Raw genomic sequence first — 12,500 nt, forward strand, 5'->3', positions numbered from 1 at the left:
ACTTTCTCCATCACACTTGGGTCTAGTTCCGTTGACGTGGTGTTCACATGGTGGGATTTCGTACGGTTGGCAACCTTGATTTGATCCGTAACTTCCTCCGGAAACCAACCCAGAACTTACCCAATATTCCCATGCAGCTCCTAAAAGCAAAAGAAAATTATATCACAAATTGTTGGTACAAACGAAAACCATTCGAATAAATATGGATCTCTTAAAAATTTACTTCAAAAACTAAGGCAAAAGTTAGCTAAGAATTGCTGTCAAATAATGAACAAGAGAATATTTTGGATATGTCAGTGTCAGTAAATACCACCTCCTTCAAGTTATCATCACAGGAATGAAAGAGAGAAGGAGAGATGTAGGAGAAAGAAGAAGGTCACGATAAAAAAATATCAAGAATGAACTGGAATATGCAGTGTTAAAGAACTAGATACAGGAAGTTATATGTAAAACTGATGACTAATCAGGAAGAGTACTAGAAAACAGACAAATGAGAAAATCAGACGCCAGAGCAAAAGTTGTTGAAAAATGGACAGGACATGTTGCGAGACAAAAAATGGACAGATGAGTATCCAGAGTTTTGCGGTGGAGACCATAGGACGTGTATAGAGGAACAGGCCAGCTTCAGAAAACATGGTCCAATGACATTGTTTCCCAGTCGCGGCTAGTAAGTAGACTGAAAAAGCCCAAGCAAGAGGAGTTTGGGAAACAATAGAAAAGGCCTATATCCAGTACTGAAAAGACAGCTGACAAAGAAGAAAATAAAACACTTGAAATTGTCATCGTATTCCTGGATCTGATACACAAGCATCTAGGCTTCCTGACAAACACTCGAAAGAAAAAGACTGGAGGAAGAAAAATAAGAATAAGCTGTTTGGTAAATTATTACCTGGATATCCTCCGTTGCAGCCATTTCCACACGAGTCGCAACACGCCAGCAGATTATCGGACGAGATTCTCACATGATCAGCTCCTTTAGAATGGATGCAAATTCTGTCTGACATGGCTTCGACAGCTCCAAATGCCCAACATGAGCCACATGACCCCTAAAAATCAATGAATCAGAGATGTTTATCAGTTGGAAAATTCAAAAACATATATTTTCATTTAATAATAGTTAAAATTTTTAAAGAAACAGAAGTTATTGAAAGTGTGGTGAGCGATGATAACATGACATGGTTAACCGTTTTCCAAAGTTTGCAAAGACAAAATATAAAACGTATTTTTTGTTTTCTCAATATTTTGAGTGTTCATATTTTTGTTCACGAATTCTGGATTTGCTTCACCTACTAATATTCTATTACGCCTTTGTTTCTTTGGCAACGTCTTTTGTTGAAATTAGGAAGTGATCAGTTAAACCATCGAATCACAGGTCGTTACCACTGTCAATGCTCAGACTTCCACATTCTTCTTTATCTATTTTTGAGGTATCAATATAAAATCTTGATTTTTTTAAATAAATTTATAGATCGTTCTTCTCTGTCTCCAAGAATAATATGGAAGTCTGGGCATTTACTGGGCTTGCGATCTGACACAAACTGGTTTAAATGATCAATTTACCATTTATACGTGTAACATTGATCATTTTACCTACGATTGATAACTGCACTGATAAAATTTCTGAATTTGTTCTTATGCTTCAATTTATACCTTCTTGCACATGCTATTTCTTCGGCACCATCTATGATTGAATTTAGTTTTGAAATATTAGAAGAGAACTTCATGAAAAAGATTAAGACACTCTAAATATTGTATATTATAATTTTTTATATTATTTATTGATTTGGAATTAACTTTGTGGAATGACATGTTGATTATTTTTAAAAATTAAACACGTAATATACCACTTAATGAGTTATATTTATATATACAACTAGTTTCGATAACTTACAGATGTTTTCATCATCTGGTTTAATTTTTACCAGAAGATGAAAACATCTGTAAGTTTTCGAAACTAGTCGTATATATAAATAATACTCTTTAAGTGTTATATTCAAGTGTTTAATTTTAAAAAATAATATTTTTACACGAATATGCATGTTTTTAAAATGGCTTTTATTCTTAGCTGTAGCTACCATGTTTGGTTGTGGATTCTCTTCAATTCTCGTCAAAATACAAGGGTACAAATGTATGAAATTGAATCGATACTTGGATCTTACCTGATCTCTGACTTCTTTGATTGTCGGACAATGAGGCCACGCATCACGACTATCAAAGTTTTCAGGAAGATCGTCTTCCAGAAGTGTGTAAGAAGCGCGAATAATGGGCAATTTTCTTCCTCCGGGCAATACGCCCATTAATCTATAAAATAATGGTGGTACAATTTTCCACCATTAAAAATATTAGCATTGTGACCTATTATTAGTGTTATAGGTAATTACATATTCCAAATATCAAAATCAAACATTGATTTTCGGGTCAATTGAGTTGTTTATTTTATAAAAATAAAAAAAAAACATAAAATTAAAATTAAATTCGTGATAATTGTTTCGCCGTGTTAGGGCATATACTGTCTGTAGTTTAATAATGCTCTAACAAGGTGACGTTATTGTTACGATTTTTTTAATTTAAAGAAAAATGTAACTTAGTAGACCCTAAAAATATGTGTTTGATTTTAATATTAAAAATGTACGAAGTTTATTATATTTTATTTTAAAGGAATACACCACAAAAAGCCTCTTTGTGGGCTATTTACATATTTTTAGAGGCTCGTCTGCAGGTAGGATAGTAAGGATAGGGAAGTTGAATGTGAAAAATACATCACAAACACCCAGACCAATTTCAAATAAGTAAACCCCCCTCAAAAAACACAAGTTTTTCTATAATTTACATTTGAACAAACTTTGTGATTTTCCATTTTATAATTAAAATATTACTTTATTATAAAATCACTTAAAATATTTTATTTTAACTAAATTATAATGTCGACCGGTTTCGAAGCTAACCGCTTCTTTATCCGATATTAATCAGTCTGGATAAAGAAGCGGTTAGCTTCGAAACCGGTAGACATTATAATTAAGTTGAAATAAATATTAATAGTGATTTTAGAACAAAGTTATATTTTACTTATAAAAATATTACGCTCTATACTAAAAAAATAAGATATTGTGATACCAACCTTTTGATATATCTGTAGTCGATATCCTTGCGAAAGTTCCTGCCCGCTATCCACGATGACTGCCTCGAGTTGATCGCGTGGATGAACTCGTCCGAGAAGGGATGAACGAATGTGGCAGAGAGGACGGAGGGTAGAATCATCAGTACGAGGGCGCAAACCGCCCTAAACGGGGTATCCATCCTTAAAACGAGCTACTAAAACAACACAGAGACTCGTCTTAATAGGCCGAAGCGCGTTGTGAGCGTTCACTGCACGTTGAATATCAACAATCGACCCTGTCGAGTCGACAATTTTACAAATGTGAGTTGAATACTACACTAAGTCGAAATGCGATCCTAAATCAGGTTCAGTGCTGCAGAACAGCGTTTATTATTTAATATAATTTTGTACTTAAGTTATACACACATATATATATATATATATATATATATATATATATATATATATATATATATATATATATATATATATATATATATATATATATATATATATATATATATATATATATATTTATTTATATATATATATATAAATATATATAAATATATATATTTATATATATTTATATATATATATATATATATATATATATATATATATATATATATATATATATATATATATATATATACATATTTATTATTATTATTATTTTTTTATTGGACACTGTATATCCTCACTGGTATTTGGAGATACCTGTTCTGAGGTAGGCAGGGTATGCTTATTCTTTTTATAATACAGCTTTATATATTTTTAATGCTAATATAAAAGTGGTAAGACTGAAATAATATGAAATAATAATTATAAATTGAAAGCAAATAGAGAGTTTAACTAAAAGAAAAGTAAAATCTAAAGGAGTCATATTATAAAATTAGAAAATAGGATTATATAATTATAAATTGTGACGAATGTGTGGCGAAACAATGCACGATATGTGTTTGAATGGTGATACTGAATACTTGTTCACAAATCAGAATTTACACATTATTTTTTGACATCTCAATACAGATGAAGAAGAATATGGAAGTTTGGCATTTTGCAGGACTTACGATCATAGGTTGGTTTAAGTGATCACTTTACACGCGTGTAAAATTGCTTGAATCACTTTATTTCATATAGGTTTATATCATTAATGTAATGGCAAAGGGGTATATCTGTCAAATTTTTCATTTTTAAGTTTGTTCCACAAAATGTCTAAAATCGTGTATTCCATAATCTGGCAAAAGGATATAGCAATAGTTGCAATACTTATTTAGTTTTTTTTAAGATATGCACATATAAAATACACAAAACAACTGAGTTATTTAATTTCACAAGTTTATTTTTGCTCTCCTGTAAAATTTGGTCTGATACAGATATACCCCTTCGCCTTTACACTACCGATATAAAGAAGTTCCAAGAATTTGAGTAGTGTGGTTGTCAATTACGGGTAGAATTGAAGAATGTTACACGTGTGTGAAGTGATCACTAAAACCAGCCTATGACGCTTGTAAGCCCCAGCTAAATGTAAATGTAAAGCGTAAATGCCCAGACCTCCATATTCTTTTTCATCTATGTAGAGATGTCAAAAAATAATAAGAAATATAACTCATATAATAATAATAATACCCTTACCCGCACCCCAGTGGTGCATAGGGCACTGCATCATATAAAAGAAGTGTTATCTTGAACGTTTACACATGAAGGAAAGGTGATCAGCCTTCCGCTTCAGGTGCCAGTCCAGGGTAACATTGAATAAATATTACAGTGAAAAAATCACTTATATTTATTTTACCACCCTTGGGAATCGAACCCGGGACCTCCAGAGCGTTAGCCGAGCGTGCTGACCATTACACTACGGAGGCGGACAAAAAAACCTTTACTAACTCATATAACTCGAGATAATCCAGATTTGTGAACAAGTATTTGGACACACTCAAAATGTTGTAAAAGACGACTTCATTCTGAATTCTGAAATCGTACCTTCGATCGATATTATTAAACTTCCTTTTTTATCCTAAACACACTCGACATATGAAGAAACACACACCCAAATCATAAAATTAAGCACTTTATTTAATTTATAGTCCCGTGGGATCAATAAACGAGTGCTGAGCGGGTGTAGACAAAAAAACCTTTTCTTAAAATACGTGATGTCCCGTATTTACGTTACGCATTTATACAAAATAACGTGATACCATTACGACAGCGAAATGGGGACCTGTTTAAAAAAAAAGCTATAAAAATAAGGATAATGGAGTCACATAGAATGAAATTTATTACACCATTTGATCAAACCAATGTCCTCGTGTACTTTTATCATAAACAATAAAGAGAAAACAAGAAACTGGATTTAAAAATATATATATACACACAAACATATTTTTATATCGTAAATTTTCAATTACGCATGTTTTCGGATTGCCCAGAAGATGTACTATAACCCAGCAAAAGCGGCATATTTTTAACTTAATATTTACCCGCTACAGGATGGAAAGTGCTGTTTTTGCATTTTGAAGAGAAGGTATTGTTTAATTATCTTTTTTAAATATACTAAATATTTTTAAAATGGAGAAAAAACCTACAGATTTTACCTTAAAAGTTCTGTTGTACAGTAAAAAGTTCATTGAGTGGCTTGATATTTATTTTTAATATATCGTCTATTTTCAGTTGTGCATGTTTTCGGAATGCCCAGAAGATGTACATACTAAATCCCAGCAAAAGCGGCATTTTTTAACTTAATATTTACCCGCCACAGGATAGAAAGTGCTGTTTTTTACATTTTGAAGAGAAGGTATTGTTTAATTATTTTTTTTAATATACAAAATATTTTTAAAATGGAGAAAGAACCTACAGATTTTACCTTAAAAGATCTGTTGTACAGTAAAAAGTTCAAAAACTGGCTTGATATTTATTTTTAATACATCTTATTTTATTCTTAAACTTTAAAAACGATCTCCTGAAAATCAAGTTTTTTGATACATGACGTTGTTGAAAGGAGTGAGCGAAATATATATATATATTGTATAAAGTTTCGTTGTGCCTCTCCAAAAAAGAGACTGCGCTCTTTTATACATTTTTTAAAAATGGTTAACATGTAATTAGGCATTGATTTTTTCTTGAGAATTTTGATATTTTCTAATTTTTTAAATTTTATTATTGAGTTTATTGTAGTATTTAATTCTTAAATATTTGTTGATGTATACATCGTAGTCGTACAGGAGAAATTGACCAACTGACAAAACGTTAAATGTTCAGGAGGGCCATGTAAGTCACCTTTGCTTGGCAAGAAAATAAACATTAATGCAGTTATTAATTTTTAACAAGTGAATATAATATACTTATGATAAATAAATCCCTTACCGCACCTCAATGGTGCATAGGGCACTGCTTCATATAAACGCAGTGTTATCTCGATCGATTACACATGAAGGAAAGGTGATCAGCCCTCCACTTCAGGTACCAGTCCAGTGTAATATTGAATAAATATTAGAGTGAAAAAAATCACTAATATTTATTAAACCCCCCTGGGAATCGAACCCGGGACCTCCAAAACGGTAGGCGAGCATGCTGACCATTACACTACGGAGGCGGATATAATATACTGACAAGTTAAAAATCCTTTGGGATTTTTTTTCAGGGCAAGATTAAGCTAGTAAGATATCAAACAGTGAACGATCACGTTTTTGGAAAAAAAATACACTTGGTCACTTTATCTTGTATGACTACGATATACATATATAAAACCAATTTTAGGGATCAAAATCTATTTATTAATTATGCAAGCGCTAAATAAGACTTAAAATCATTTAGCTGTGTTCCGTAAACTTTGGCGAGGCGAGCTAATAATATATACAGGGCAAATTGAATACTGACTTTGGCAATACCAAAACAGGGTCCACTGTACATTAGTCTTTATCGCCCCGACCGACTATTCTCCTACCGCCTTCCCTACGCCTAAGTTAGCGTATCCAATTAGGAGTACGGTTTGAATAGGTATTATAAATTACCAAAAACCTTTATCCGAATGCATAATTTAATTAATTTCAATTGATAATGCCGCGTTACATCTTTCCCGAATACGAGTATGAACAACCATTCCTTGTGGTCTAGTCTAAAGCTTGGTAAAGTTTGTTATAACGATACACCGCTTTATCATTTATTGATTCGGCATCAACTTTGAGGAATGACAAGAAGATTATTTAAAAAAAATAAAACACTTGTAATTAACCACTTAACGAGTTTTATTTTTATTTCTTGAATATTTTTCGCACAGACTTTGTGACACATTTTATAAACCATATAAAAAAAAACAATTTTACTTTTTTTTTTTACAAAAATGTTAATATTATTAGTATATAACCACTCACCGTGAGTGGTTATATACTAATATAATTAACATTTTTGTAAAAAAATAAATAAATAAGTTAAAATGACTAACCACAAAGTAGATGCTTTAAATATGAATAATATTGAGGATAAAACAACTTTGTTATAACCACTTTTTATTGGTACACTTATTCCTACCGGTTACGACAAGAGCCTTGTCATCCTCAGGGTTTATGTACTAATTCTAAAACATTGAAATACTCATAGTAAGGTTATACTTAATTACCCTTCAGAGTAAATTATGGGTATTTCAATGTTTTAGAATTAGAACACAAACCTTGAGGATGACAAGGTTCTTGTCGAAACCGGTTGGAAAAAGTGTACCAATAAAAATTGGTCAAAACAAATTTGTTTTATTGTATAAAGTTAATTTTTATTATACACGACTAGTTTCGAAAACTTACAAATGTTTTCATCTACTGGTGAAGATTAAAACCAACTAGTGGTTATTATAAATAAAGGTCAAGTGATAAATAATTTAGAAAATTTAGAAATACATTAAAATTTAAATTCAGATAAAACGTTAACGAATAACATACTGTTTCAAAATACGTCACCATTATTATCTATGTTTCCTTTTACAAAAAATCCTGTTCCTTAAAAAGAGAAACGTTTAAAATTGTCATTTAAAATTTTATTTTAGCTTATATTTTAGCTGTCCGCCTCTGTAGTGAAATGGTGTAAGTGATTTTTTCACTGTAATATATATTCAATATTACCCTGGACTGATACCTGAAGCGGAAGGCTGATCACCTTTCCTTCGTGTGTAAACGATCAAGATAACACTGTGTTCATATGAAGCAGTGCCCTATGCACCATTGGAGTGCGGATAAGGGTTTTATTATTTTATTATTATAATTTGACCAGTTAATTTATTTAAAAAATTTCGATGAGGTTTTAAAAATGTTGTATAAACAATAATAAATTTTAAAATAATGAGTGACAAACTTTGTATAAGAAACAAATAAATAAATTTTATATTTTAATCAATAGCAATGTGTTTGCGTGGAATAATAAACTCATTAAATAAACACGAGATAGTAAATATTGAGTTCATAGTTCACGACAGGTCAATATCTACGTATCTACTTTATTTTATCTCCAATATTAATACTCGTGTCTTATAACATGCCATGAATTATGATATATTACAGTAAAACCACGATATAACGTAATAGTTCGGGCATGGATATCGCTCACTCCTTTCAAGAACGTCATAAATCAAAAATCGTCAATTTTCAGTTGTGCATGTTATCGGAATGCCCAGAAAATGTACTATATCCCAGACAAAGAGGCATATTTTTAACTTAATATTTACCCGCTACAGGGCAGAAAATGTTGTTTTTGCATTTTGAAGAAAATGTATTGTTTAATTATTTTTATAAATAAATTAAATAATTTTCAAATGTAGAAAAAACCTTCAGGTTTTACCTAAAAAGATCTGTTGCACAGTAAAAAGTTCAATAAGTGGCTTGATATTTATTTTTAATACATTGTGTTATATTTTTAAACTTTAAAATCGTTCTCCTGAAATATCAAGTATTTTGATTTATGACGTTCTTGAAAGGAGTGAGCGATATGTTCGCTAAGCTTTATTATTTTCTTTCTTTGTCACATAAGTTAAAATGAAAATGTACATAAATTAACATTTTTTTAAATTCTGAATTTGCCAAACACTCAATAGAAAATGATCACTCATTTGATATAAATAACGGTGTGAATATATTACACACATGCAAAAGAGGACTTAAATTAGATTAATTAGAAATATTAGAAATTAAAAAGGCAATTAATAATAATTTACAACTAATAAATACACAAGTAAATAATTTTGCTAAAAGTCCGTTATTAAATATGTTTCCAATCACTCAACATCGCTGATCCCTTTTGACTGTAACTGCCAATCAAAACAAAAAAAAATTAAAGCCACTTGAGATCTACCCAAGCTCCTTTCCCTAACCGTCAGAATATTTTGAATTTTGTTTAAGTAGATAGTGTTTTAGTATTAATCAGTCTTGATAAAGAAGCGGTTAGCTTCGAAACCGGTAGATATTATAATTTATAATAACAAGTTGTAATAAAACATTTTTGGTGATTTTGGTCAGCCCCGTAAATGCCCAGAATTCCATATTCTTCTTCATTTTTGATGAGATATCACAAAAAAATATTATGAATCAAACAATACATTTTCTTCAAAATGCAAAAAAAAAAACACTTTCTGCCCTGTAGCGGGTAAATATTAAGTTAAAAATTTGCCGTTTTTGCTGGGATATAGTAAATTTTCTGGGCATTCGGACAACACGCACAACTGAAAATTGACGTTTTTTTATTTATGACGTTCTTGAAAGGAGTGAACGATTTGTGAAATTTTGTCATTGGAATGTTACAATTACCTGTTTTATTTGCTATTCATTATTGTGAATGTATTGATGTAAATGTTCTGTTAAATTTCTATATAAATGAAATAAAAAATAAAAATTCATGACTACCGATTTCAGAGCAACTATTTCCACACTCATCAAGACAACTAACTAATAGTACATTGTCGTTCAATTGAAATACATCGTGCGGTCTGTAATTTTTTTAGATCTAGCAGACCTATAAAAACATCTAAAAACCGGTTTTAATCTGGCATACCTACACATACAACTAAAAATAAATATATATAATACTATTCATAATAAAGAAAAATGATTATTTGTTATAAGTGGAGTGGAGTTCTGGCTCCAGCCCTAATGTATGGAACTGAAACATGGTGTTAGCAAAAGAAGGATGGAGGTAGACTGAATGCAGTCGGAATGCAATTTCTCAGTGCGACAGAACCATGTGTGATAGATGTTCCAATGGTGATATACGGAAAGAATGTAAGGCTGAGATAAGCATTATCGATAAAATTAAGAAAAATGTGTTGCGAAAGATGGTTTGTGAATCGAATGAATGAAAAAGGAACATTAAAATTAAAAAAAAATAAGCGAATGGAAATAATGCAAGACTGAGATAAGTACTATTTATAAAATAAAGAAAAGTGTGTTGAGATGGTTTGGGTTGAGAGACGCATTGGGTGAATGCAGTTAGAAATAGAAGCAGAGGAAGACCGAGGAAAACTTGGCATGATCGAGTATTTAAAATTATTAAAAGTGGTCAGGTCAGGAGTCGGAACAACCGGCGGATATGTATGAGGAGATGCATTATTGTGGGAGAGGCGAAGATTGTTTGCAAAGACAGATTGGTGTGGCATTCTATTTGCTCTGCCTACCACTGCGGGAAGTGGCGTGAAGGTTAGTCAATATTTGTTTTAAATAAGTATTTCGATAGACTTACCGTTTAGTGATAAATTTATATATATATATATATATTTACACGGAGCCAAACAAAAATGGCTGATGTATCGTTTGCAACAAAAAATATATAGAAATTAAAAATACGACAGTATCTACTGGTTGAACTTGATCCCCGGAGAGACCAAATCGAACTGAAGCCAGTGGCGGATTGACGAGTGATTATATACTTGCTTCTGAATCATGTTCCATCGGTGTGAAGACGATTTGCTTACAAAACGAGTTGCTAGTTACCACAAGTACATACCACATTGATACGAATCATATTTGATTACAATACAAGCATACTTGAAGAACCGATGGATTACAGACCCCAACGCGTGTCGGAGCCATGGAGTAATTAAGAATATAAAACTTATCAAAGATAATATCGCTCACTCCTTTCAACAATGTCATAAATAAAAAATCAATTTTCAATTGCATGTATTCAGAATGCCCAGAAAATGTACTATATCCCAGCAAAAGCGGCATATTTTTAACTTAATATTTACCCGCTACAGGACAGAAAGTGTTGTTTTTGCATTTTGAAGAAAAGGTATTGTTTAATTATTTCTATAAATATCCTAAATATTTTTCAAATGGAAAAAAACCTTCAGGTTTTACCTAAAAAGATCTGTGGACAGTAAAAAGTTCAATAAGTGGCTTGATATTTATTTTCAATACATTTTATTATATTTTTAAACATTAAAAACGATCTCCTGAAAAATCAAGTTTTTTGATGTATGACGTTATTGAAAGGGGTGAGTGATATGGATAGAATGGTGAGCGTTACACGAGTGTATAAAATGATCGATTAAGCCAGCCAAATGCCAGGTAGTAAGTTCTGGGATGTTCAAAATTTCATCTTCTTTAATATAAAGCGATACGATAGACGTTTCATCATTTTATCAATAATAACCACTATTGCTCAAAAGCTATTGAGTCGGTACATTCAGCATCATTTTCAAACGCGGTGTTTGAAAATGGTGCGGAACATATCGAAATTCGCGTCGTAATAGATTTTAAGAAATAGTGGTATATAAGTAAAATTTATAGTACAAATATATATATATATATATATATATATATATATATATATATATATATATATATATATATATATATATATATATATATATATATATATATATATATATATATATATATATATATATATATATATATATATATATATATATATATATATATATATATATATATATATATATATATATATATAAATATATATATACATATATACCCCTATGCTAAAATGCAATCCGCCTCCGTGGTGTAGTGGTCAGCGCACTCGGCTACCGTTCTGGAGGTCCCGGGTTCGATTTCCAGGGGGGTCAAATAAATATAAGTGATTTTTTCACTCTAATATTTATTCCATATTACCCTGGACTGGTACCTGAAGCGGAAGGCTGATCACCCTTCTTTCGTGTGTTGACGATCAAGATAACACTGCGTTTATATGATGCAGTGCCCTATGCACCATTGGGGTAAGGATAAGGATAAGGGTTGGAACGAAATGCTGATATATCAGTATAAGTTTAATATATTTTTAAATTTTAAAATCCGTTTGCAATGAACGCCAATATCGAACAAGGTTTGTAAATTCGTCTCGACTCTGATTCACGTATAGAGTTCATGCAGTCTTACTCATCAAAACTTGTGTACAAGAACATATT

At 31.1% G+C, this 12,500-nt stretch overlaps 1 protein-coding gene across 2 annotated transcripts in view; it reads right to left on the reverse strand.

The window, feature by feature from the left end:
- LOC148299969 (cathepsin B-like) overlaps positions 1 to 10,963 on the reverse strand; it is a 21,313-nt gene extending 10,350 nt beyond the window's left edge. The window contains exons 1-5 of one of the 2 annotated variants that reach the window (XM_088275441.1): positions 10,811 to 10,963; positions 3,119 to 3,309; positions 2,160 to 2,301; positions 890 to 1,046; positions 3 to 140 (exon numbers count right to left, since the gene is read on the reverse strand). In XM_088275441.1, coding sequence (XP_088131567.1) covers positions 3 to 140; positions 890 to 1,046; positions 2,160 to 2,301; positions 3,119 to 3,297 — 616 coding nt within the window. In that variant the 5' untranslated portion in view covers positions 3,298 to 3,309; positions 10,811 to 10,963. Of the gene's footprint in view, positions 1 to 2; positions 141 to 889; positions 1,047 to 2,159; positions 2,302 to 3,118; positions 3,313 to 10,810 lie in introns of both variants that reach the window. The other variant, XM_088275440.1, reaches the window with a different exon arrangement.
- Between the last annotated feature and the right edge of the window lie 1,537 nt (positions 10,964 to 12,500).

The sequence above is a fragment of the Brachycentrus maculatus genome, unplaced genomic scaffold, assembly GCF_059751285.1.
Source record: "Brachycentrus maculatus isolate JH-2025_06_01 unplaced genomic scaffold, ASM5975128v1 h1tg000868l, whole genome shotgun sequence".
Taxonomy (NCBI): domain Eukaryota; kingdom Metazoa; phylum Arthropoda; class Insecta; order Trichoptera; family Brachycentridae; genus Brachycentrus; species Brachycentrus maculatus.